The sequence below is a fragment of the Peromyscus leucopus genome, chromosome 15 (assembly GCF_004664715.2).
Source record: "Peromyscus leucopus breed LL Stock chromosome 15, UCI_PerLeu_2.1, whole genome shotgun sequence".
Lineage (NCBI taxonomy): Eukaryota > Metazoa > Chordata > Mammalia > Rodentia > Cricetidae > Peromyscus > Peromyscus leucopus.
Window position 1 is genome coordinate 35,180,715 of NC_051076.1, and position 26,748 is coordinate 35,207,462.

Below are 26,748 nucleotides of genomic sequence, written 5' to 3' on the forward strand. Positions count from 1 at the left end.
ATCAGAAGTTTCACAGTGATATTTAAAGATTCTTTTCTGTCAAAATTTTGTAGGTTATTGATGAATATAATCCTTTTGCCTTCTCTTTAAAGTCTGAATGTTGTTCATCATTCTAACATTGCATCTAATGATTCTGTCTGTTTAGAAAGAAGTTCACCATTAGCCCAGGCTGATGTGATCTTCCTATCTAAGCTTCCCCAGTGCTAGAGACACTGGCATGCATCATCTTTCCCAGCCCTCTTTTAACACAGTCTTATCATCCACCGTGAAACCTTAATGCAAAGGAGATGGAAATATATGCATGTGCTTAAATATATTAATGTAAGTTGATAAATACCTATTTAGAAATATCTGTGATAGAAAGGCAAATTATACTTGCCTGTATGACAGCTATTATGCTACTCAACAAAAATAAGTAACTCACTTTAATTCTAAAATATCTATGAGCAAAATAGCATAAACAGCTTATAGATGGGAAAACTAGATGTACATAAACTTAAGCAACTTTCCCTGTCTACATAGGTAAGAGACAGCAGAACTAAATGAAAACACATACCAGCAGAATCTCAAGCTCATTTATACTGCTGCATTATGCCAAGCTTCCATGTAAGATAATGCAAGATTTTATAATTGTGCTGAAAGCATACAGAAGCCATTTGTGGGTAGCCAATGTAGACATAGCAAGTTGAACAGTGCCTACTTAAATTTAATAGGACCTTAGCATTGGGCTGTATTTGGAAATATAAACTTGCAACTATAGTAGATAAAATGATGCAATAATGAATTAGGTGAGACTCTTAATGCAGTAGCTGAAGCCCTAGTTGAAGATGGAAGAAGACACCGGAGTGATTAGCAACAAGCCAAAAGTACCAGACAGTTGAGAGATGTCAAAATGACAAAGAGGTAATAAGCAATACTTCTCTAGAACCAACAGAAGAAACATGGTCCTAAGATTACTTTGATTTTGGCCTTCTGGCCTTCAGAACTGTGAGAATAATTTCCTTGGTTTAAGAGAGCCACTTTGAACTACTTCGTTACAGCAGGCATTGGTTTTATATGGCCATAGAAACAACAAAAGATTGAAATACACAAACTAAATTTTCACAATACTAGACATCAAACAATGAAGTACAGTAATCTGAGAGGCAGAAAACAAAGGGAATAGCCATATGACTGTCTAGGGGAAGTTCCTATATCACCACACAAGGAAGAAGCCGGGCAGAACCTGACCAACCTCTGAGCAAAGTAGATGGACTTAAGGGTCTGATGGAAGCCAAGAGTTCACAGAAGAGGGCCCTGGGAATCAAACCTGCATTCTCTAGAAAAACAGCCAGTGTTCCACTAAGCCAACTCTCTAGCCCTAAGAGGGTAAATTTTCAACCCAGAATTCCAATATCATCAGACTACAGGGAAATGTTTTTCCCTAGAATTCCAAACCCCATGAAAATATTTTTAAAAAAGAAGGAAAAGGCATTTACGAATGTCAAAGATTTAAAAAAAAGGCATCTTTACCAGTGAACCTTGACTTATAAATATTAAAGGAAATCTCACAGATAGAAATTAAGAGCAGCAAGGAATAATATATGTCCAGAAATTAATAAAATCAATGGAAGTGATCACTATACATATCAATGCTTAAACTAATTTCTGTATTACAAAATGTCAGAAATCAAATTTTAATATAAAAATAAATATAGGATTTATAATGTAACAGATTTTACAGTTTTTTGTTTGCTTCCTTTTATGTTCTGAGACAGAGCCTTGCTAAGCAGTCCAGGTTGACCTTAAATCTGTAATCTTCCTGCAGTACCTTCCTAAGGGGTAGGATTACAAGTTCCTGACACCACATGCAGTCAGAAAAAAAACAGCTTTATCACTACATATAAAATGAGATTATCACTTGACAGAAAACGTAATATGAGACAAGTTAACAATGAATACTTGAACACAGATGACTTAAAACTACAACAAATGGTCAATTTCTCACTGGCATTTATAGGAAACCCCACTGAATGCAGCAGGCTGCATATTCAAGTGTACATAAGATCTTCACTGAGAAAGACTACATTCCAGATCATAAAATAAGCCTCAGAGGAGTGAATGCATACAAAGCATTTTCTCCGATGATAGTGAAATTAAATATCAATGACACTAAGATCTCCGGAAAATCCCCACTTATCTGGACAAAATGACTGCTGTGTAAATAACCTATGGGCTAAAAACAAACAAAGAAATGGAAATTAATCTTAACTAAATAAAATTATAAATGAATACAAAACATATGAATATAGGTGGGTTGCTGTCAGAGGGAACATTTGTGTTCCAGAACCACACTCTTAAACAAATGACCTCAGTTTCCATATTAAAACATAACAAAATAGAGCAAATTAAGCCCCAAATAAGCTAAAGAAATCATCATCTTGTGCTGCAGATGACTGCTTTGAAAGCAACTCTTTTAAATTAATTTTAGTATATCTGATGCCCTACACATCTGACTAGAAACATGTAGTTGTGTATGCAAACTTTGCATATTATGCAAAATTGACAAAGTTAAAAAGCACGTAAAGTCATCCATGCAAAGCAGCCAAGAGCCACTGCTCAGCACAATGTATCTGCTAAAGGAGAGAGAGCAACAGTGGCTTCAGCCAGCCAGAAGCCACCCTGAGCTAACGGCACAGCAGGCCAGAACATGCCCTGCTTCCCTCTGGCCATGGGCCAGGGTAAATAGCCTGAGCTAACTCTGAGGAGAAAAAGATTCCAGAAGCCACAACACCTGTATGAGAAAGTGAGACAATGCATGCATAAAAACTACGTAAGCCTTTTAAAGAATGAGAGGTGTTAGACATCTGTAAGTCTGTACCCAATTACTCATTTTTCAAAATAGTTTTTATCTGTATTGCTGTGGTTTTTGTAAGGCCTTCCAGCTAACCACTGTGTATTACTTGATAGCTGTGTTCTATAGTCTTATAAGTAAGCTGTTAACATTCTACAGAAGGACAGCTTCTGACAAGGGAACCTAAACATTTTTGAAGTGTTACGATATTTCCCACAGGAAAAGCAGAATGGACTTTAGGCAAACCTGGCCTAAGAGCCATATCGTCTATATTCCATTGCTTAAATTGAGCCTATGGGGCTTATTGGCCCAAGTTAACCTTGACAACTGTCACTTATCTTCTTCTCCCAGTGTAGGTCCAAATCAGACCAACCAGGACCAGTCTTTCCCTAGCACTGTGGAACAATAGAGAACAAACCCCCAGAGGGTTAATCAACAATGTCTTCAGAAAGTTTTGAGAGTCCATGGGGGAGACCATCAGAACTGAAACAATCATGGTAGGCATGCAATCCCACCATTAGGAAAGCTGAAACAAGAGGAACATCATTTTGAGGCCAGCCTAGGCTTTAAAATGAGACCCTTTCTCAAACCAACAAGATGGAATTGCTTATGCCAACCCTTTCAAAAGTAACTAAATGCCAAGAGGTTGTGAAAAATGGTTCTTATGCATGGCTACCTGGCACTAATTAAATATGTTCTAACCTAGGTCACTAGTTGTATTATATATATTTGTTTCATGAAAATGTTCCCCCTCAAGATTAAGGAGCTAAAACATGAAGTGGGGAAATGTTAGACGTCTGGCAGGAATGATGACATTTTAAAGAGATAGAAGCAGACTACTGGACAATGGACCCCAAAGAAATGGAAATTTCCTCAGGAATCTCATGCTGAGAGAAGGAAAAGGCAACAGCCAGAGGGGGAGCTTGTTTCTGAGAAGGAGACTTCATACAGTTCTAGGGAGAGACTGAAGCCCAGACAAGGCTGGGTCAATAGTGGGCTGGACCACACCTTGACCAGGACTGCTTGGATGTGCAAATCCATGACCCCCTATTTAAACTCTGATTTCTTCAAAACAATACACACACATACTTGAGGGGCTCTCCATATCTCTTTGCTCTTCTTCCCCATGTGACCACATTTAACAAGTCTCTCTTTTTTTTTTTTTTTTTGCTTTATACTTAAAACAAAATTCTATAAAAACTTTCTATAATCAGAATGCTGTGCTACCAGCAATAAACCACACAAAAGTGATGGACAGGAGAGGACAGGGTACCAAGCAGCCATGCAATATATGGACAAGAGACTTTTTGGCAAAGACAGAACCAACTCAGTCTGTGAAACAAATTCAGTATTTGAAATAAGTGGTGCATGAATAACCACACATTCATATGCCAAACAAATAAGGAGCTGCCTCATTCAAATGCATTCCAAATGCATCACTGACTTAAGTGCAAACCCCGCAATGACAGAACTTCTAGAACAAAACACAGCAGACAACCACTGTACACTCCAGTTAGGAAGATGGTTGAGATGCAATGCCAAAAACCAGGATCCATGAAAGACTAAATAAACTGCAATTCATAAAAATTAGAAATTCTCATCTTCAAAAGACATTAGTGAGTGAAAAGATATAACCACAAACTGAAAGTCTTTGCCCATCTTGAATTTTGTAAAGGTTTGTATAAAACAGATCATACGAACACACACATACATATAATACATATACACACACACATATGCACAGAGAACAATCCCACTAAGGAATAAACAAAAGACATCAAAGGAGGGTTCAACAAAAGATATGCAGATCAATATATGAAAAGACTCTTGACCTAACTAGTGGGCAGGTAAAATCAAATCAAAATTGTAATATATTATAAATTAACTAAAATTAGTAAGATTGATCATATCGGCCCTTTTCTTTATTTCTTCCTTCTTTTCCTTTTCTTTGTTGTTTATTTGTTTGTTTTTTTAACACAGGGTTTCTCTGTTTTTCTGGCCAACCTGGAATTTGCTCTGTAGACCAGGCTGGCCTCAATCTCAAAAGATCTACCTGGTCCTGCCCCTGCCTACCAAGTGCTGGGATTAAAGGTGTGTGCTGCCACCACCCAGCTCATATCAGTCTTTTTCAATAAAATAATTTGAGACTTTTATACACTAATGGTTGAAGCCCTGGGTAGGAGGACTGCAGGGAGACCACTTCTCTGTAATGCTAGTCTTCTATGAAGCTGAACATTGCTTGCTCACTATGCCATCTCTAGGGATATAAACAGAGGAAATGGTATCTGACCATATAAGGCCTTATACATGATTACTCAAAGGAGCATAGCAATTGCCAAAACTGGAAAGATCTCAAATGATCCCAAACAAGAGAATACAGAGAATTACAAGGAATAATTAAAAGGAAACATTACTGATAAATCCAACAATATGGACATATCCTTATTCTGACCAAACATGATATTATATAATTCCATTTATTTCTCTAAATTACTAGAGAAAGGGGGGAAGAAAAAAATGAAGGAAAAACAACAAATACATAAGGAAGCTATGGGAGTGATGGACATGTCTACCTTGAATATGGTCTCAGTTCTGTAATTATTTGCATACATTAAAATTTACCAAATTGTGAATTTTAATAGTACGCAATTTACTACCTATCAATTTTCTCTCAATAAAATTGCTTAAACAGAACACAAAACATTTGCATATAGTATTTTGGTTTGGAATAGAGCTCACTATTTTACATGTTAAAAATTAGCTCAGTGTTTTAAAATTCTAATAAGACATTATTTTTGGAGATCTACTGTATTGTGACTGATATGCTAACCCAGGTGTAAGTTACTATGTTCTAGTCTTTAAACATTTTACACTGGAAAGGTGGCTTTTTCTACAATAGGCTGAACTTGACCACTCAACTTCAAATCTTTAAAACAGGCCGGGGAGACACGGTTCAGCAGCAGGATGCCTGTCTAACAGTGCAGTCCTTGGTGTGGTTCCTAGCTCTGCCACACAAAACAGAACAGCAGCAAAACTTGAAAAATTTACTGTAGTTAGATAAGCTAAGAACTATCAGGGAATACAAACTTATCCATGTATTAATATTCCCATGTACAAAGTTCATCAAATAAACAAAAATCCAGTTACTGTAAGTCAGGACTTGAATACTCAAAGGATCCATATCATTCTAACTAAATCTTAAAACTTTTCATCTTAAGTGACAGCAAAACCATATAATATTAAAGTCTCTTATTAGTCAACCAGTCTTAGAAACAGGGCTTATTCTTTATTAAATGAAAAACGTTTTAAAACTCTGCACCGGTCTCCAAGTGTCAGGTCTCAGGGAATGTTCAGGAGCTCATACCTCTCAATAGCTGTTCTTGTTTCACCACAAGCCCCTGGTACTTTTTAAAGGTTTTGTCATAATCCTTTCTCAACGTCTGATTTTCAAGGTCTTCATCGAGTAAAACTCAAGTTAAGGATCACAGGCATGAACTGAAGTGAAGAAAGTCTACTGGACTACTTTGACAACAGTGCTATTATTTTTATATGCAAATTATTAGTATTTATTAGGATAGGGTTTCATTATGTAACTCTGGCAGACCTGGAACTTACTATGTAGACTAAGCTGGCCCCAAACAGATAGAGATCAGCTAACTCTGCCTCTGGAGTGCTGGTGTTGAAGACATGGGTGCTATCAAGCCTGGCTGCAACATTACTCCCTAGCCAACGGTTCAACTAGAATCTTAACTGCAGGGCTATGCATAACAGGACATGCTAGCCAAAGATCCCATAATTTCCTTGGAGTCCTAGAATGATGAATTGTTTGAACTTCACCAAATACTTGGATTTGCAGTAATTACATGCAAATATCTTATTAAAGTTGCCAAGTCTATAACTTCCAGCAAACTTTATAAGTGGGTCCATTAAAAAGATTACTTTCTTTACAGAAATTGATGTAGTTGCTAAGAATAAAAGACTCTACTTGAGGCAGACACCCAAAATATGCAAATATGCAGATTAAATCTAAAGGTTTTTAGCACCTTGCTCAGGTTAGAGACTCCAAGAGAAAGATATTTAAACCAGGAGGTGGTGGCCCACACCTTCAATCCCAGCATTTGAGGCAGAGCCAGGCACATCTCTCTAAGTTCGAGACTAGCTTGGTCTTCAGAGTGAGTTACAGGACAGCCAGGTCTATACAAAGAAACCCTGTCTCGAAAAACCGCGCATGAGAGAGAGAGGGAGAGAGATTTGATTCTAAAGAGTTCCAAAATAGGAGGTTTAATGAATGTACCACTCTGGCCAGACAGGACTTACGGGATAATAGCTTCAGGTCATAAGGAATTGAGTCAGGTTAATGGGCAGTAGCCCCTAGCCATAAAGAATGGCTTGCCCCAGCCTGACTTCAGCTCCGCCTGTAGAAACAGTATGCCCAGGTATGGAAAACAACCCAGTCTGGTCCCATTCAATAGCTGTAACTTCCTAGGAGCTACCTATGTATATATACTTGTCCCCCGGCCCCTCTAAATGCACTCAACTTCCATCCTGTGGAAAGGCTGGCCCCTCGCTGTTTCAATAAAGCAGTCTAAGTTTGCTATGATTACATCTGTCTGCCTCTCTGCCTCATTTTCTTACAGGAATGATGCTTTCATTTCCAAAAAATACAAATAAATGTTGTATTCAAAACAATGCTAGTGCCTACAATGGCTCACTGAGCTGTAAAAGTGTCATGTTACAACAGGTATGAACAGTCAAAGACCTTTGAGCTAGAATTGAACTGTAAAGACAATATGGTAAGTATCTTCAAATGAGATTACTGTAATGTTGAAGACAACATCCTTACGCTATATCAGTATGAAAAACTAAAATCAAGAGATAGAAGTTATCAGAATGTAGACTATAGCTCAAAAAGCAAAGAAACACTAAAGTAAATGGAATTCCAACCCCCAAATGCTTTAAGCCAATGGGCAATAACACTTAAAGGAAAGTGTTTGAAAGCATTTGTGAAGGAACTAAAGAAAAGAATTTCCAAGGTTCCACTGGTTCTAGCATTCTATAGCTCTCTCAAATCTGCATTAATATTTTTTCACTTAACTAGAAAAACTGAACTTCACAGAAAAGTAGAACTATAGTTTCCTTGAAAAACTAGGCTCACTGAGAAATGTAATCCATCCCCATCCAAGTTACTTGGAAGTATACATGCAGCAGTGGTGAGCCAGGCTTTACCAAACACACGGGCCATGGCGGACACAAAGTGCCGTCACTTAAAGACTCAATTATCCAGCATGCTGCTGGCTTCATTCTTCTACCTCATTAAGTGGTTAAATGTGAACAGACAAATGTCTGTCAAACTGTGTTCATTCTGATAATTCCAATCTCGGTCTTTTCATCTGACACATTCTTACCTGATTTTAAAATAATGTGACAGGAATTAAAAACAGAAAGAACAAACCCACCCTGCCCATGCAAAGCATCTGAGCGTAGGCAGCAGGTCAAAATGGCACCTAAAGGATATCAGCTTTCTTCTTCTTAGAAAGTTCTTCTTGCCAAAGCTCATGTCTTTTTAACTCATGATCAATGATATTCATACACAGTGCTCCAATTTTATAATGAGTGATGAGTCCATGAAAATGAGAAAAGCTTCAAAGAAGAAATTTTAATAGACATTAAAAAGAAAATTTTTGTTCATATAGGAGATCTGGTTTTGGCCCAAACTGCCATAAACCATACAAAACTTAAGTCTGACACACATTTCAATGAATGAATATACCAACAGTTATAGAAAGAAAATTTGAAATTATGAGATTATCTTAAATATGTGTTAATATTCTACTCTCAACTTAAATATAATTAACTATTAAGCAAGTTTTCATGATTAATCACAGTATTAACTACTAAGATAGTTTCAGAATACATTTGGAATATTGTCTAACAAAACTAATATTATGATAAGCTAGGTATTCATTTTATTTGTTATATAAAATTGATGACAGTGAATAAACTGGTAAGATACTAGTAATCAGGTTTTACATATATTTACTAAATAATTTATTCAAGTACTTATTCAGGAAAATTTCTTTGCTAATGTTGGTTTATTATTAAAATCTAATTGGCTAGAAATTTTTCATAAGATCTCAATAACACATTTACTAAGAACATATACATGTAAATAGAACATATTTAACTATTAAAATAATAAAATTTCACAGTTTATTAGATACCTAATGGAACTGGAGGGCATTATATTAAAATAAGTCAAATAAAGAAAGGTAATGACATATGTCCTTGTTTAGATATGTGGAAGAAAAGAGTTGATTCATGTAAAGAGAGTAGACTAGAGACTTCTAGAGATTAGGAAGGGTTAAAACTAGGGAGGATAGAGGGGAGCTGGAAAATGGGTACCAAAACCAGCATACAGTCACATAGGAGGAATATGTTCTAATTTTACAGCACAGTAGGGTGACTACAGTTCTCATCAATTTATGATATATTTTAGAAAGAACTGAAAGAGAGGAGTTCAAACATGCCCAATACAAAGAAATGGTAAGTGTTCATAGAATTGGAAATGCCAACCACCCTGATTTAATCATTTACATATTGTCACATGTAATCAAACTATCAAACTGTGTCCCCTAAGTGTGCCTAAATTGATAAAAATTGAAATACAGAAGTATGTATATAATAAATGTGTGTATTTGAATGTTCATAAGTATATATAAGTTCAATAGTACTTACTCTGGACCAGGCTTTTAACCTAAGTGTTTTAATTCTGAATCATTTAATTCTAAAAACTACCAGGAAAGAATGTGGCTATTATTATGAAAATTTTACACAGGAACTGAGGCCAAGGGAGATTAAATAAAAGAACTAAGAGCACACAGTGAGTAAACAATAGACACTGCATTCAAACTGAGATCATTTCTTCCAGAGCCATAATCACATTCCAAACTATTATGCCAAATGGAGTGTATATGAATGTGTGTGTGCATGTGTGTGCATGTGCGAATGTGTGTGTGTTTGTACAGGTACAGGGAAGTGTACACATAATGAAAGAATAACAGAGTAAAAAGCCAGCAATAAGAGGCAGAGCATGGACAGATACACAAAGACTGAGAACCAATGGGCCACACGCTGGTACAGGCGGATTACAGCAGAGCTCAATTAGTCCTTTTAGAATCGTTATACTTACCTAGAAAAGCAAAAGAAGATATAAATGATGTTTGTAGCTAACTCAACACTTTGTTTCCAGTCTTCTCTCAGGACTCTCGCTAGCGCACCCAGGGCAGTTTCTAAAGAAGAGGAGACATACGGATGTGATCATTTACCTCGCCTTTGATATAAAGGGAGGTTGGTTTTAAATGTCTACTTATGAATAAGTAACAAAGCCAAGATGGAACTGGGACAAAAAAGTGGGATGTTTCTTTCCAATACAGAAAGCTAATTTAGAAGTATAATATAACTTTTACTCAAAACACCTGACATACAAGTGTATGCAGTAAAGAAATCAACTCTGACTTAGAGAAATGTGACAGTAAGATCACCAAAGGCTGTCCATTTCCTGACATGTTTCTGCTTGAAATCTTACTATTGTACTACCTTCGTTTTTTTTCTTTAATATCTGATTTACTTTGCTAAACTGCTTATTTATATTCTAGTTATATTAGCCAACTTAGCTCCATTAAGGTAAAAAAAAGTAAATTTATGTGAAGAAACGTAATATTTACATATCACATATCAACACACAAACAAAATAGAAGTTTCAGAAAATAACTCCTTGGACATATATAAGTATTTCTGCTAGAATAAGGCATAATTAATTGATTAATGAATATTTGGAGGCATTAAGTAAATAGGAGGTCAGTTTTAAGTGAGTTATTGCAAGGCTTTTTTTTTTTTTTTTGCAAAAGTATGTATTTGTGGTACCTGTATGTTTACACATGTGTGAGCACACATACACAGAGGCCAGAGACTGACACTAGGAGTCTTCCTCAATTGTTTGCCACCTTATTCATTGAGGCATAGTCTCTCAGCTGAAACCAGAGCTCCCCAGATGGTTACTCTAGCTAGCTAGCTTTCTGTAGGAATTGCATGTCTGCATTAGAATTATAAGTGGGATGCCACTCCCACAAAGTATTCATGTGAAAGCTGGCCCTCGGGTGCTGAGAACCACTCAGGTCTTCACACCTGCATGGAAACCACCTTGTCCACTCAACTATCTCCCAGTAGTCCCACTCAATTTTTAAAAATGTTAACACATAGAAATCATAATTCCACTGTCATTAAAGAAAATTCAAGATCTACTGTACTCAAAAGAGCACATTAGCAACATTTATTATAGATAAAAAATGTTCAGCTTATTTCATCTTTCTGGTTATTCAGATTATGAAATAAGAATTATCTGTATTAGTATTAATCAATTTAGTAATGAACCTTTTTTAAGCAATTTTAAAAATATTTGTCAATAATATTTCACAATCACAGTAGGTCTTTGGACTAATGCAAGCTTTGGTCAAAGTTATTAAAAAAAACACATAAGCAGATGGGCATTCCACACTCAAATGTTCAAAGAGTCCTACTTAGTAGGAAATCCGGCTTCACTTTTTCTATCAAATCTATCTATCAAATGATCAAACTGGATCATTTATCTTACAAATGAATTAGCACACTAGAAAGTGAAGCTAGAGGATCAAGAATTAAAGGCTAGCCTTAGCCACATGTGCATTCAAGACCAACCTGTGCTATATGAGACCGCCTCAAGACAACAACAAAAATCCACCTCCCACTCCCAACTCCTAACCCCTCAAAAAAAAAAAAAAAAGAAAGAAAGAAAGAAAGAAAGAAAGGAAGGAAGGAAGGAAAGAGGGAAGGAAGGAAGAAGAAAGAAGACCACCCAAACTAAAGAGATCTAATAAATGAAACCAGCCTGGGGAAATACCTCTAGTGACAGTCTGCCCTTACCATGTACAAGGCCTTGGGTACAATTTCATGCACCACAAGTAAAACTACAGAAAAATAACCAACAGTATTGTATTGGTATGGGTCTTATCTGTGTGGAACAATCTTTTTGTACACTGTGAAGATGTGTTGCTCTCATTGGTTTAATAAATAGCTAGGCAGGAAGAGGTTAGGCGGGACTTGTGGACAGGGAGAGAACTTGCTGGGATGAAGAAATGTGGAGTCGCCAGGATATGTGGGGAGAAGCAAGATGAACATGCTGTGTTGAAAAAAGGTAGTGAGCCATATGGTAGATAATAGGTAAGAAATATGGGTTAATTTAAGTTGTAAGAGCTAGTTAGTAACAAGACTAAGCTATCGGCTGATCATATATAATTAATAATAAGTCTCTGTGTGGTTGTTTTGGAGTTGGCTGGCAACAGAAAATTCCACCTACACTCATCAACTAGACCAATGGAACAGAAAGAAGATATAGCATGCCCATCATCATGTGGGAGGTGTACCTGGCCAGGAGTAAGTCTCTAGAAGAAACAGCATCTGTTTCATGAAGGAATAGCAGACACACAGGAACAATAACAAAAGGAATTTGGATACCTGGGTTAGGTCATGTTTTGATCACTAACTCAATGGGAATGAAGGACTGCACAACATGAAGAAACTTCAGTTTACATCTGTATATCCATCACTTTAACACAAATGAATTCTGGGCCAAGTAACCAGTAGGGCAGCAAACTAAAAACCCCAAACAATCCACTCTTCCATACAAGAATTAGCAAACTGGTAAAAACTGTCAAAATTGCTATATGCCATATTGCTATTTATACTATATTGCACATGCCATTAACCTGCTGGCAGTCTGAGGTATGAAGACGTGAAACTGAAGCCAGCCTGAGCTATGTAGTGAAACACTATCTCAAAAGTAAATTGCAAAATCAAAAAATTGTATTTAAAAATGGAGAATTCCCTTTAGGTAATTTATGCTTACCATTAATCCCAAAGTATTTATTGAAGAAAAATGGGTAAACTTTGATAAGAACAGAGAGCACTGTGACCAGTAAACTTATCTTAATCCTTCTCCTCCTTGCTTCACTGTGGTGGATTGGTAAGAGCTGAGGTGGGCAGAGTCTGGAAGTTCCCTCAGACCCCACACCAGAAGAAGCTAGTGAAAAGCTGGGTTCACGGGGTGCAGAGAATATTTAGTTGTCATTTATTTGACTTGGAGCTTGCTGTGTACAAACAGCCTTATACTTAGGGTGTTTGGAAAAAAGTACTGTAGTAGCATCATAATGCCTGAGATAGGTAGGCTTAACAGTTTGTAAGCAGGATTAACAAAAGGCTACTAAAATATTTTAAAGAAAAGCTAAAAACCAGATATTTTCAGGAGCTTTAAAGGGGTCAAACATGTTCTTGTTAAACCTAAAAAGCTACAGAGAGGCAGGTACACAGTTGTAGGCCTACCACAGAAAGCCCTAGAAAGCCCTTAATCTATTAATTCTGGCTGAATTTAACACTATAACAAGGAAAGCAGTTTTATATGTAAAGGGCTTCAACACTTAGGACACATCCTACCATACACAGCAAGGGTGAGGAGACATTATTATCAGGCATTTAATGAGATATTAGCACAATCATTGCCCAATAAGCTACCTGAGCAGAAACTTCAGTGACTCAAAAGGGATACCAACTTGGCAGAATCAATCCACAAAGCTCAGCAAACAAACAAATAGCATCAAAAAAAGCCAAGGGGTAGCAGGGATATGATTTCCAGAGTTGTCACATATTGTTTCAACAAAAACAACTCCCCAGAGGAAGAAATATGACCCATGCTCAGGTAATAAAGTTATCGATGAGGACTGTCCATGAAAAGGCACAGACACTGAGCTTGTGAGACAAAGACTGTAAATCAGCTATTATACACTCAGAGCATTGGAGGCGGAGCTCGAGAGATGTGCAGTTAGGAGTACTTGCTGTGCGATCGTGAGGACTGCGTTCAGATCTCAGCACCCAGGCAAGCCACAGGCATCCCTCACACCTTCACTACAGCGGCTCCCAGAAGGTGAAAGCAGGAGCACCGCTGAGGTCTGCTGCACTCCAGCCCAGTGGTGAAAACCCGTGTACTAGATTTAGGTGGAGACTTTGCCTCACAGAATAGGTCGAAAACGATAGAGGCATACACCTGATGTCCTCTTCTGGTCTCCAAACACACACCTGCACACATGTACACACATTCAAATACACAGACACATAATCACAAATAAATGAAATCTAAAAATTAAAGTAAACCATTTCTATAGATTTAAAGGCAGGTACATGAGAGGACAGGAATGACATTTTACCAAGGAGACACGAATTATAAAAAAAAAAAAAAAAAAAAAAAAAAAAAAAAAAAAAAAAAAAAAAAAAAAAAGACAAAAACAAGAAATATGTACCTGAGGAGTACAAAAGCTAAAGTTAAAATTTACGGGCATCTAAGCAGCAGACATGACACAGAAAAAGTTAATGTAAGTATTTTAGATTAGTCAGTCTGAAGAAAAAAAGAGAGAAGGAAATAAAAATGAACAGACCCTCAAAGATATATGGAGGAGAACAAAAACATACATGATGGAGGTCCAGAAGCATACAAAGGTGCAAAATGAACATTTAATGAGATAATAGCTAAAAACCTCCTGTTTGCTGAAGACCAAAAAGGTAAACACTCCAAATATACCACACTGAATGAGAGCAACACTTAACACGCCATGGTCAGGGTCAGCCTTGCAAAAACAAAGGCTAAGAGAACCAAAGCATGAAGAAAAAAGCAACTTGTGTGTACATAGGGTCATCAATAAGATGGTTAACAGGTCTGCCTCAGAAAGCGTGGAGGCATGCAGATGAGAACAGCCCATGAAGGTGCAAGAGAATTCCTGTCATCACCTGTTGGGGGCTCAGAGCTCCTTGTGCCCACAGAGCACCACAGAACCAGTAACACTAAACATGCAGGGCCTCTGCTCAAAGGAGAAATTGCCTGTTTTCCACCCAGAAGGCTGGGAGTGGAGACTGTTAATGACCTGGTGACCTTTTTGCTATTTGAGAGGCAGACCTCACCCAGAATGTTTACCCCAGACTCTTCCCTCCCTAGACCACTATCTTTAGCTCCCAGTTAATGGAACCCATTCTCAGGGGAGATGTCACACGGATTGCTGACCTCTATGCTATCTAGGCTAGAGACCACACTAAATTCTAGACCTTTCAGCTACAGAAACTACCCTTATGGTCACATGTACTTTGTAAAGGAATTTCTATATAGTCACATCTTAAGCTTTATGTGCACTTGGAATGGGAATAATTGTTGCCTAGGAACTTTTGCCCAAATGGTACTGTGTTTTAAATACGCTGACAATGAACCACCTGGCATCAGACTCCCCAGGTGTGATCAGGCTTTTTGAAGCCAAGCTGAACTGAGTTATCATTCTCACCTCTTCGCAGATCACTGCTGAAATGACACCTACAGCCCCTCTGCTACCTGCCTGTGACTCCAGGGCTTGGAAGGCGGATCACTGGGGCAAGCTAACTAGCTAGACTAGTCATAACCTCAAGCTCTAGGTTCAACTGAGAGACAAATAATAAGGCAGACAGTGAGTGAGCAAGACTCTTGATATCAGCCCTGGGCCTCTACACACACGAGAGTGTATACTTCTACAAATAAGTGTGTCATGCACTTGTGAACATGCATACAGAGATGCACACACCCCACACATACATATGCAAGAAATGCATCACCATTAGTATTATTACAGAACAAAGGAGTGAGGGGGAAAGAGAAAAAGGGTATATTGGAACAAGTTTCTCTAGACTGTTAAAATATAATTTGAACAAGATTGTACGAAACTGTCAATTGTAATGTCAGGGCATCACTAAGATAGTAACTCAGGAAAACAATTATAGAAAATTAGCTTAAAATGGCAAACTAGAAACATCTAGTGTAAAAGAAAACAATAATAGAAGAAAACAATAGAAGAGTAAAAAAGGTCAAGAAGAATGATAAAATTTTTCATAATTTAAAAATATATAAACATGTTAAAAGTTTGGTCATTCATAGCAAATACAAAATGCCAAAACCTACCTAATGAGCATTACATCAATGTTAAATAAACTAAACACACCAATAAACAGAAATGGATTACAGAATGTATGGTGATCTAGTCATATGCTAATTCCAACAAACTCTTGAGATTCAAAACACAAGCAGGGTGAAAATAAAAAGAGTGGAAAAATAGTCCTACCATGGAAAGAGAGAAGGAGAGGAAGGTAAGCAATAGATTGAAAATATTCCTAATACATAGAAGAAAAAAGAAAATTCAGAATATAAATATTTAAGACATGAAAAATGTATATGTTCATTTGTATACATAAAATATTGAAGACTGGAGTACAAACTTCAACGGTAGGTTTGTTTTACATAATTCTTCAATTTTTAATATTTAGAAAGAGAAATCACCATTTAGTAGTAGTTCTTCCAAGTTATCAGGATTTCGAGCCAGTTGTAGGATCAAGGCAGAACCCCGCACCTTGTCTGGAATATCTTCATAGAGCAGCTCAATATACTCATCCATGTCATTAATGTTGGCTACTTCGTCAATCTGAAACACAGGTGGGAAGCACTCAGCAGCTCTGACAGACAGAATGATGTTTTGTGATCAATATATTACTTATAGTTCCCAAAGAATGGATAATAGCCATCTTTTTGCGGATGGAAATTTTAGGCCTCTGTGTACTAGAATGCTAATATTAAACTATAAACACAATAAAATAGAATATACATAAACTCTACAATTTGTCTCTCAATGTATTTTAAGAGTAATACAAAGTTATTTGTACCTACTATAAAAGATTAAATATTTTAAAACTTATTTCAAAATGTTCAGAATATGTTTGCCAATTATTTTAATATAATTAAAATTATGTGTTAAAAAGCACTACCAACATTTTTGGTTGTATCATTTAAGCATTGATTTTTCTGCCTTTTTAAGTTATCTCTAAACTGAACCATTTAAAATTCCACATCTGAAAATGGCCTTATGCATTACTGAAAGTAAAAGTGATGTCTGCAGTGTTTTGTTTAATAGATCAGAATTTATACGGTCTTACCTCCATTCCTTCAAAAGGAGGTGGATCTTTAGGCTTGCTTGATTTTTCTTTTTTTTCTGTAAAAAAGATTTAAAAAAAAACCCTGAGAATTAGGTTTTAAGGGTTTGGGAATAATTAGTAGTTGAGATTAATGCTTCCTAAGCTGGGGGTATAAAACTAAATATTTGATGAAATTTTTTTCATTGCATATAATATTTCCATGTAAAAATCAGTTATTTGTTCTAATGATGCTGTCAAGGAGAACATTAACTAATAGATCTATGACAAAATTTATATTTCATTTAAGATGGGAATAAGTAAATCAATAAACAAAGAAAATGGTACAAATAATATAAAAATGAATAATACAAAAAGTTAACACATGAAGAGTAAAAAATAATAGCTAAATTGTAAGCTGAAATAAACAAGAGTGAATAATTTTTGTCTCAAAAGTGAAAAGTGAAGTGAAGGACATAAACTAAAGATGAATATTTGATATTTTCATCCACTTAATCCTCATTTATTCCCAAGGAGGCATTCAAAAGTACTGAACACAACTTCGGGCCATTTATCATACTATCCATTTAAAAGTATATTTTCATATTTTAAACAGAAACAATGCATACATTAAAGTAAGTAAATTAGAAAAAATCAAAAGAATGTATAGTTAGCAATAAACATAGACACAACAGACTTGACCCTTACTGGGAACTACTTTGAAAGAAGGGGATTAATATGGGGTTATGAAAGGATGTTAGAAGTAAATATGAGCACCACATTCATGTATCAAGTTGTTATAATGAAAACCATGGTTTTATACAATTAACACATGCTAATAAAAAAGAAATAATGCTAAGAAGTACGAATGATGGGAAAAAATGAGAATCATGGTGTTGACAATAAAAATGTTAGAAAGGATCATTCTTCCAAAGAGACATAAATAAATACTTAATTTAAAAGGAATTAACCATTTTCACTTTCAGAGGCAGCATCCATGAGAGATAAGGGCATATCATCAACAGCTAAATGCTGTCTCAAACAGATAATTTATTATAATAGCAGTTTTGATTAGCAAAGAAAAAGATATCACTTAAGCAATGAATCACAGTGTCCCAACTGACTACAGTCCTCTTTCCATTTCATTAGGGTGAGGCTTCTGGTTCTAAGTAATCAAAGTCTAAAAAGTTATAAAAACTGAATCATTAGACAAGTATGGTTTCAATATACAGAAAAACATATTATATACCTTCAACTATTAATGTGCAGAAAGAGAATAATATTGACTTGAATTATTTTGTCCATGTATAATGAACATTTTTCATAGTTCTTTTTTTCATACAGTATATTCTAATCACTAAGCATCAATAATCCACTTGGTTATCTGTGTTTTCATTTGTATTTGAAAATGTCTTCTGAGCTCTAAAACATTAAGGTACAGTTCATTCATGAAGAAATTGAGGACAGGAAATGACAATAAAGACAAGAATGAAAGAAATGGAATATTTTTCTAAGAAAAATTCATGAGAGCAATATCCCAGGGTCATCTAAAGCATGTGACATGTACCATATGCATATTAAAACTTGAAATAAATAATTCACTCAAGTTATAAATTATGAATTATGAAATTTAGAAAATATAAAGCTAATTAGAACAGAGAAGATAACCTCTGCCCTAAATGTGCCTTTTATTAGTCTACCATCATTATGAAAGACTTATTGCCTTATTTCACAAATGTGTACATGTGAACATACAGTGTAACAGTCTGATGACTGTGTGTAGAAGCACAGAACCTCCAATGTGGGAGCCAAATCCATTTGTTGATCCTAATACTGGTAAGAACTCACAACCAAAATGAATATAGTTTTCTTTTTTTTTTTTCGAGACAGGGTTTCTCTGTATAGCTTTGCGCCTTTCCTGGAACTCACTTGGTAGCCCAGGCTGGCCTTGAACTCACAGAGATCCGCCTGGCTCTGCCTCCCGAGTGCTGGGATTAAAGGCGTGCGCCACCACCGCCCGGCCGAATATAGTTTTCTTAACTATGTATTTTATACTATACTATATTACACATACATTTACTAAGTAACTTTAATATTTTTGAAGACTACAACCACACACCTTTGGTTAAGCATTTAAAATCCCAGACTCCTTCCTCTTACCTTTACCTGACAATGAATCACGGCGGTTCTGTAGATAGTACAACAGCTGTTCTACCTCATTTAGCTTTGAGGGATGAATGAGTTTACATTCTTCAACCACTTTCCGGGCCAGAGAGGTTATATCTGTGTTAGCATTGAGACTCTTCAGACGAATGCTGTAAGCACATCCAAATTTCCAATTCAGATATTACAGAAAGTACATGATAAATTCAAAAACACTACTTTAAGATAATTTATAGATTATAAATTATATATAGAGAGAAAGTATATACCTATCTGGCCATACAATCTTATTAAAATAAAGATTTAGATATAATTAGGCTTATATAAATTCAAGGCAATCATTTTCTGTGAACTGTACAAAAAGATACTAAAAGCAACATAAATCTTTTAAGAGTTTCTGGACAAGATATCCAGAAGTCCTGTTTTGAAGCAGAACTTCTGATGTAATAACACAATCTTTATTTATTACTGAATATGAAATACACATTGCCAGAAATGATATCATTTATACTTAAATATGAACATTTTTCCAGTTTTTCTTTACTTGCCATGCTGGACTTAGAACCCAGGACCTAGCACTTGCTGGGAGAGTACTAGATATTCTGAGGTACTCTGGCATTCTTTCCTCTTAAATTGAGCTTAGGAAAGTCACAAGGAATCTAAGAAGAAAGGATGGTGCAGAGGAGCATACTGGCCAGTTTACTGGATTCATGGCATGAGTGAGAACTATGAACACATAAAAACAGGACTGTCAAGTAAATACTCCTATGCAAGACTTACATTCAGAAGGAGAAAACGACCAGGTAACCACTGTATAGAATTAGTTCTTTGTGAAGAGGGCTAATTTTTGTAGGAAGATAGCAGTCTACTACAGGGATAAGTAAATAAGAATCCAGAGAAATATTCTGAACACAGCATTTGTGAAGCCAGCATGTAGACACAGATGACTTCTGAATCCAGTCTTAGCATGACTTAAATATCCTTACCAGCTTAAATTTGCTATAATGACATCATTTATCTTATTCTGTCTTAAATCTATTCATTTTTGCTTTTTGATAACTTTTAAGTGTTTAAAATCATTGATTTTATTTTGGACAGTTTTAGCTGAACATCATAAGGCAGATATAAAGGATGGTCCACAGAAATAACCACAAAGACATTTCTATATTTAATTTTAACAAAGAGCTCAGAAAATTTGTTAATAAATCTGATTGAGAAGAGGCACAGGAGAAACTACATCAATAGCTCGGCATGATGGGAAAACTCAATTCCAGCACTTGGAAGGAAAACTGAAGACGAAGAACCATGAGCTCAAGGTCAGCCTGGGTTATACAATGGGACACCATCCCGAAAAAAAACCAAAATGAAACTCAATAAACATATCTCTAAATTTGTATTAGGCTTTTAGAGTAGATTCATTTTCTAGAAAAAGTGTTCACAAGTACAGAAATTACAAACTTACCTCTCTCCCAGTCTCCACTGTGTGCTTCTTCTATGATTAGCATCTTGCCTCCTGTGGCATATTTATTATCTTTCTCAAAACTCATAGAACACAGAGTGAACCATAATATAAGCTAGGAACTAATGCTGATACATCTAATTATTAACTGAGGGCCATAGCTTGTATCAGCATTCATTCTGTGTTCTATAAATTTTTATAAATTATGTGTCAATCATTGTAGTGTCATACATACAAGTTTTATTGCTCTAAAAATGTCCTCTCTTTTGTCCATGGTAATTTCTAACTTTTTTATTATACTTATAGTTTTGTCTCTTCCATAATGTCAGATATTGATTAGTATATAGATTTTCCAGACTGACTTCTTTTGCATACCAATACACATGTAGGGTTCCTCCATGTCTTTTTTTGTGCATGATAATTCATTTCTTTTCATTCTGGATAATGCTTTATGATATGGAGGTACCAAAGTTGATCCACTCACTATTAAGTAATATTTTGGTTGCTTTCAATTGTTGGCTATTTTGGATAAAGTTTCCATAAATGTACATGTAGACTTTTATTTAAACATAAGTTTTTAACACATTTGAGTAAGTATCTAAAAACACGATTACTGAATATTATGTGAGCCTGTGTTTAGATAATATAAAATAGATGCCATTTTAACTGGACAGCATACATTTCCACATTATCACAAGATGTGACCGAGAATTCCTGTCACCACATTCTTGCCAGCATCTGCCATTGCCAGTGTTATGGGCCTTAGGCATTATAAGGGGTGTGAAGTGATTCATGTCTGTTTTAATACACACAGAATTTTAAATCTCCTCTAGGTCTACTTTCTAGCACCATATATATTAGCAATCCAGTTCAGCCTGTATTACCTAAAACTATAGTGTTATAGTGTGTAGTCTCCTAAGCTTATATTGATAAAAAGAAAATTGGAGAAAAGGGAGAATTTGTTCCTTTTTTTGAAAATGACAGTTGTGATTACTCAACTGTTTTTAACCAGCATATGTACTTTTTGTTAGGCACCCAACGTCTATTAAAAACTAACAAAATACCACCTGTATAATTCCTAGGCCATAACTATCAGTTTCTCAAAATGAAATCTTCAGAAAGTTGAACTCTGTTGAGAATGGTGTATATCATTCCCCTGAGTGCTGTCAAGAGGCTGAAATACCAGGCTTGGGGATCTGGGCCATCACTGACTCCTCCAATTTAATACAGTTCACGTTACACCTGTCTGAATCTATATAGATTTTCTCTTCTTCACCATTAACAAAACCTCCTGAATTAACAAAACATTTTCCTTTTGGTAGTGTCCTTTGGTACATGCCTTTTGTTAGTGAATGTGACACACCTTTTGTGTGAGTATCCTTTAGAGCTAAAATTTAATTTCCTCTCCTGAAGTGCAGGTTATGAAATTCTAAAGTTAAAGACAGCTTTTCTTTAGGAAATCCAATAACAAAACCTCAAGAGATTTTTATGAGTGCTCAAGTCATATAGTCTCAGGTCAGCAATGACAAACAGAAGAAAACAGAGCAAAAAGATAAAAGTGTGAGCTGACTGCAGTGTGAGTTTGCACACATAGTTTTCTTCAGTATCTTGTACAGTCTAGAGAATCCATCTGTCTTTAATGAGTCATTAGTGTCCATCTCCTGATCCCAACAGGAAACTAGGGAAGACAGGAAGATGAGCTACTAAGCGGTTTCTCTTTGTAGTGTCAACTAGCCGGGGTTCCTCAAATATAGTATTACTGAAATTCAGACTTAGTAAGCCTTTCTTGTAGGAGGCGATCGTGTGCACAGTACTTGAATTCCACCTCTTAGATGCCAAGGTGACTGCCTTATAATGACAACCTAAAATATCTCATGGGAAACAATTTTGTGTGTGTGTGTGTGTGGGAAGAAACCATCCCCAGAATGTGTGAGGACTTGGAGTCAATAATTATTCTTAAAGCAGCACTACCACGTGTGTTCTGACAGCCCGAGCACACTCAATTCCAATTGCTGTGGGATGTTCTGTATGGCAAATGTGTTGCTCTGATTGGTTAGCAAATAAAACACTGATTGGCCAGTAGTCAGGCAGGAGGAAGTATAGGCGGGACAAGGAGGGGAAGAATTCTGGGAAGTGGAAGGCTGAGTCAGAGACACTGCCAGCCAATGCCATGACCAGCAGTATGTGAAGATGCCGGTAAGCCACGAGCCAGTGGCAAGGTATAGATTTATAGAAATGGGTTAATTTAAGATATAAGAACAGTTAGCAAGAAGCCTGCCACGGCCATACAGTTTGTAAGCGATATAAGTCTCTGTGTTTACTTGGTTGGGTCTGAGAGGCTGTGGGACTGGCAGGTGAGAGAGATTTGTCCTGACTGTGGGCCAGGTAGGAAAACTCTAGCTACATCCAATGGCATAAATAGAAATGGTTTCTAACTAGTTACCAGGTCAACACCACGTAGCTGGGACAGGGTTTAGGAAGAACACTAAGCGATACCAAATCTTCTCTACTACCATAAAACTACAGGGGAAGGTAAGGTAATTATCAGAAAAACTGCAGAATAATGAAAAAAAGGACAGTTCCTGAGGGACTCCCTTAAAACAAAGAACGAAAAGTAGGACACAAGGAGATCTAGAGAAATCTAAGAAAGAGTTTGTCTTATTATTAACGTTTTTTCAGAGAACGAGATTGCTTTCAAGGGCTAATTCAAGACCCAGGCCCTGTTTGGGAACATCTGAACATCATACCATCCCCAGCAATTCTATGGAAGAAAGAATACAGGATTTTCTAATGCTCAAATTTTCCAAATTAGGCAAAAAGGCCCATATAAACATATCTTTTGTGATTAATTTCACTTAACATTTCAAAAATTTTACTTTCTCTAGAATATATTCCACATTTATATAGTTTAATCCTTGATTAAGATGAAGTATGTCTAGAAGGATGCCATAACTATAAATTATCCATGAAGATTAAAATATCAGATTTGTATAAATTTATATAAACTTTATTTATATAAAGTCCCCTATTTTCAAAATGTACACAAATGAAGAAAACTTACATTTTTTGGCATTCTTTTCGTTCGCCCAGCATGGGGTCCCCCATTTCTCCAAGAATGGTAGCTTCCACTTCATACTGAACAATGAGAGCTTTTTCTGATGGATGGACATCAATATTCCCCCCTTTAACTTTCCTACAAAAACATAGAAAATAGATTAAAACCTCACAGAACATCCATATTTTTCACACAGTTTCTATGTCTAAAACATGAGGGCTGGACTAATACATGCTGTTTAATCACTTTCTGTGAGTCTGGGACAAGTGTATTTTTCCTGGCCCAGCAGAAAGTACCTTCATGAATAGTGTTACCTTGAAAAAACATGTATTCACCCAAAGAACCATGTATAAAAGCAAGTGAAACATTTATAATTAGAATGTCTTTGCAGAGGATGACTCCAACTAAAATGAACTCTTTATTACAGTCTTGATTTGAATTTACCTAATTATTGGGGATAATAAACACTTTTTGGGGGGATATTTCTTAGTCATTTTTATTTCTTCTTCTAAAATCTCTGTGTTCAAATCCACAGCCCATTTTTTAATGAGTCATTTTTTTCCTCTTAAATTTTTGATTTCTCTATATATTCTGATACTAATCATAGTTACCATATGGATAACTAGCAAAGATCCTCTCCCATTCTGTGAGCTTCCCCTGCATTCAACTGTTGTAGTTGTGAAGCCCCACCTGTAAATTGTAGGGTAATCAATACTGGATAAGTGGAATCATATTCAGAAAGTCCTTTCCTACACTCATATTCTATATATAAAGTACTGTTTATGTTTTATTCCAGCATTTTCAGTGTTCCAGGTTTCATATTTAGGCCTCTGATCCATTTGAAATGAGTTTTTGTTCAAGGTGATAGATATGGGTCTAATTCATTCTTATACATGTGGACATCCAGTTTTCTTGGCATCATTTATTGAAGATTCTATTTTTCTCCAGTGTGTGATTTTGGCATTTGTCAAATATGAGACAGTTATAGTTACAGTGTACTCATGTTTGGGTCTTCTATTTTGTTCCATTGATCTACATGTCTGTTTTTGTGCTGGTACCATGTAGTTTTTATTAGATGGCTCTGCAATATATCTTGAAATCTCTAATAGTAATCCCTTAAGCACTGTATGTACTTTTTGCTAAATTTTGCTTTGGTTATCCAGGGTTTTTTAATGTTTGAAATGAATTTTAGTATAGTTTTTGTTTCTCTATTTTTATAAAGAATGATATGGGATTTTGATTGGGATTGCACTGATTCTGTAAATAGTTTTGGGTATAGTAGTTATTTTCACAATACTAACTGCACCAATCCATGAGCACGGGATATCCTTTCATTTTAGAGTGTCTTTCTCAGAGATTCAAAGTTTTCATTGTAAAGTCCTTCACCTCATTGGTTATGTTCATTCCTAGATATTTTCTTTTCTCTAGGGCTACTGTGAATGGGAGTGTGTCCATGATTTCTTTCTTTGTATTTTTGTTGTTGGTGTATAGAAGAGCTATTGATTTTCTGATAAATGATTTCTTTACCATTTTTTTTTTTTTCGAGACAGGGTTTCTCTGTGTAGCTTTGCGCCTTTCCTGGGACTCACTTGGTAGCCCAGGCTGGCCTCAAACTCACAGAGATCCGCCTGCCTCTGCCTCCCGAGTGCTGGGATTAAAGGCGTGCGCCACCACCGCCCGGCTTCTTTACCATTTATTAACAAACAAAATCCATGAACAAATATTAAAGAACAAATGGGGAACCTGAGTCACAAGCCACTGCTTACATCTATCTACCTTTGCTCAATCCTCCCTTGAAAAGACTGCCTCTTAAACCAAACAATCCCTCTCAATAGCCTAGCGGACCCGTGACAGAATTTCCGTAAGAATATTTGTAAGCAGATTCTTTATCCTGCCACTTTGCTGAGATTGTTAACTGTTTCTAGAATATTTCTGGTGAAATTTCTGGGGTCTCTTATGTATAATATTGTAACATCAGCAAATAATGATCATTTGACTCCTTTTTTCCTACTTGTATCCTTTCCTTTTCTTGCACTGAGCAGTGTATTCAATAGAGGTGGGGATAGTGGGCAGTCCTGTCTCCTTCCTGATTTCAGTTGGGCTGCTTCAAGTTTTTCTCTGTTACGGATGCTGCTGGCTGTAGGTTTCTCAGACATAGTTTTTGTTACCCTGAGGTATGCTCTCTCTAGTCCTTTCTCTAAGTCTTTTATCAAAAAGCCATGCCAGATTTCATTGAAAGCCTTTTCTTCATCTATTGAGATAAACATGTGATACTTAGGTTCATTTATATAATTTATTACATCAATTCATGTTGAACCATACCTGCTTCTCTGGGATAAAGCCATCTTGGTCATGGTATATAATCTTTTGGCTATATGCCCATATTAAATTTATAAGTTTTTTAATGAGGATTTTGAATCTATGCTCACTGGGGAGGTTGGCCTATAGTTGTCTTTTTATTGTTGTTGCTGTGCCTTTAACTAGTGTGGGTATTACAGTAGTACTAGCTTCGCAGAAGGCAGTAGGGAGTGTGCTTTCTGGTTTTTGTTTTTGTTTTTAATAATTTAAGAAGGATTGATTTTAAATCTTCTTTGAAAAGGTTAAATTCTGCTGTGACTTCATGTGAGCCTGGGCTTCTTTTTTTTGTCAGAAGGCATTTTATTTATATTTTGTGTGTATGGGTGTTTGTACATGTCTATGTATGTGTCTAAAACCTGTGGCGAGTAGAAGAGAATATCAGGTCCCCTCTAATGGGAATTATGGTTGGTTCTGAGCTACTATGTGGGTGCTGAGAACTCAGCTAGAGCCCTCTGCAAGAACATTAAGAACTCTTAACTGCTGAGCCAAATCTAGCCCCTAAAACTGTTTTCAGAATGGATGCACCTCAAGAAAATTTCTATTTATGCTTTATAAGATGAATTATTTTATCTTAAATGCTAAATTTTCAAATAGGATTGAACACATCATTTACAATGATGTGAGAAATGTCTAACTACTGAGATGATTATCTCTCAAATGCTTTATCTGCATTCTTAATTTGATAAAATTATTGGAATTTTTTGCAGTATCTTAGTATTAAATTGGTATCTTTTAACTACCTGAAAATGCCTATTAATATTGTCTTCTTAGTAACACCACTGCTTTGCTTTGTTTGTATGTATGTATAGAAAACTGTACCCA

General features: G+C 36.1%; 1 protein-coding gene across 5 annotated transcripts in view; it reads right to left on the bottom strand.

Annotated features, from left to right (window-relative positions):
* The window catches only part of Kifap3 (kinesin associated protein 3), a 136,549-nt gene that overhangs the window by 96,749 nt on the left and 13,052 nt on the right, over positions 1-26,748 (bottom strand). For 4 of the 5 annotated variants that reach the window (XM_037211318.1, XM_037211320.1, XM_028864420.2 and 1 more), the window contains exons 2-8: positions 23,575-23,706; positions 19,052-19,206; positions 16,916-16,971; positions 16,266-16,407; positions 10,023-10,122; positions 8,349-8,473; positions 6,198-6,296 (exon numbers count right to left, since the gene is read on the bottom strand). In XM_037211318.1, the coding sequence (XP_037067213.1) occupies positions 6,198-6,296; positions 8,349-8,473; positions 10,023-10,122; positions 16,266-16,407; positions 16,916-16,971; positions 19,052-19,206; positions 23,575-23,706 (809 nt within the window). The remainder of the gene's footprint in view (positions 1-6,197; positions 6,297-8,348; positions 8,474-10,022; positions 10,123-16,265; positions 16,408-16,915; positions 16,972-19,051; positions 19,207-23,574; positions 23,707-26,748) is intronic. The other variant, XM_037211319.1, reaches the window with a different exon arrangement.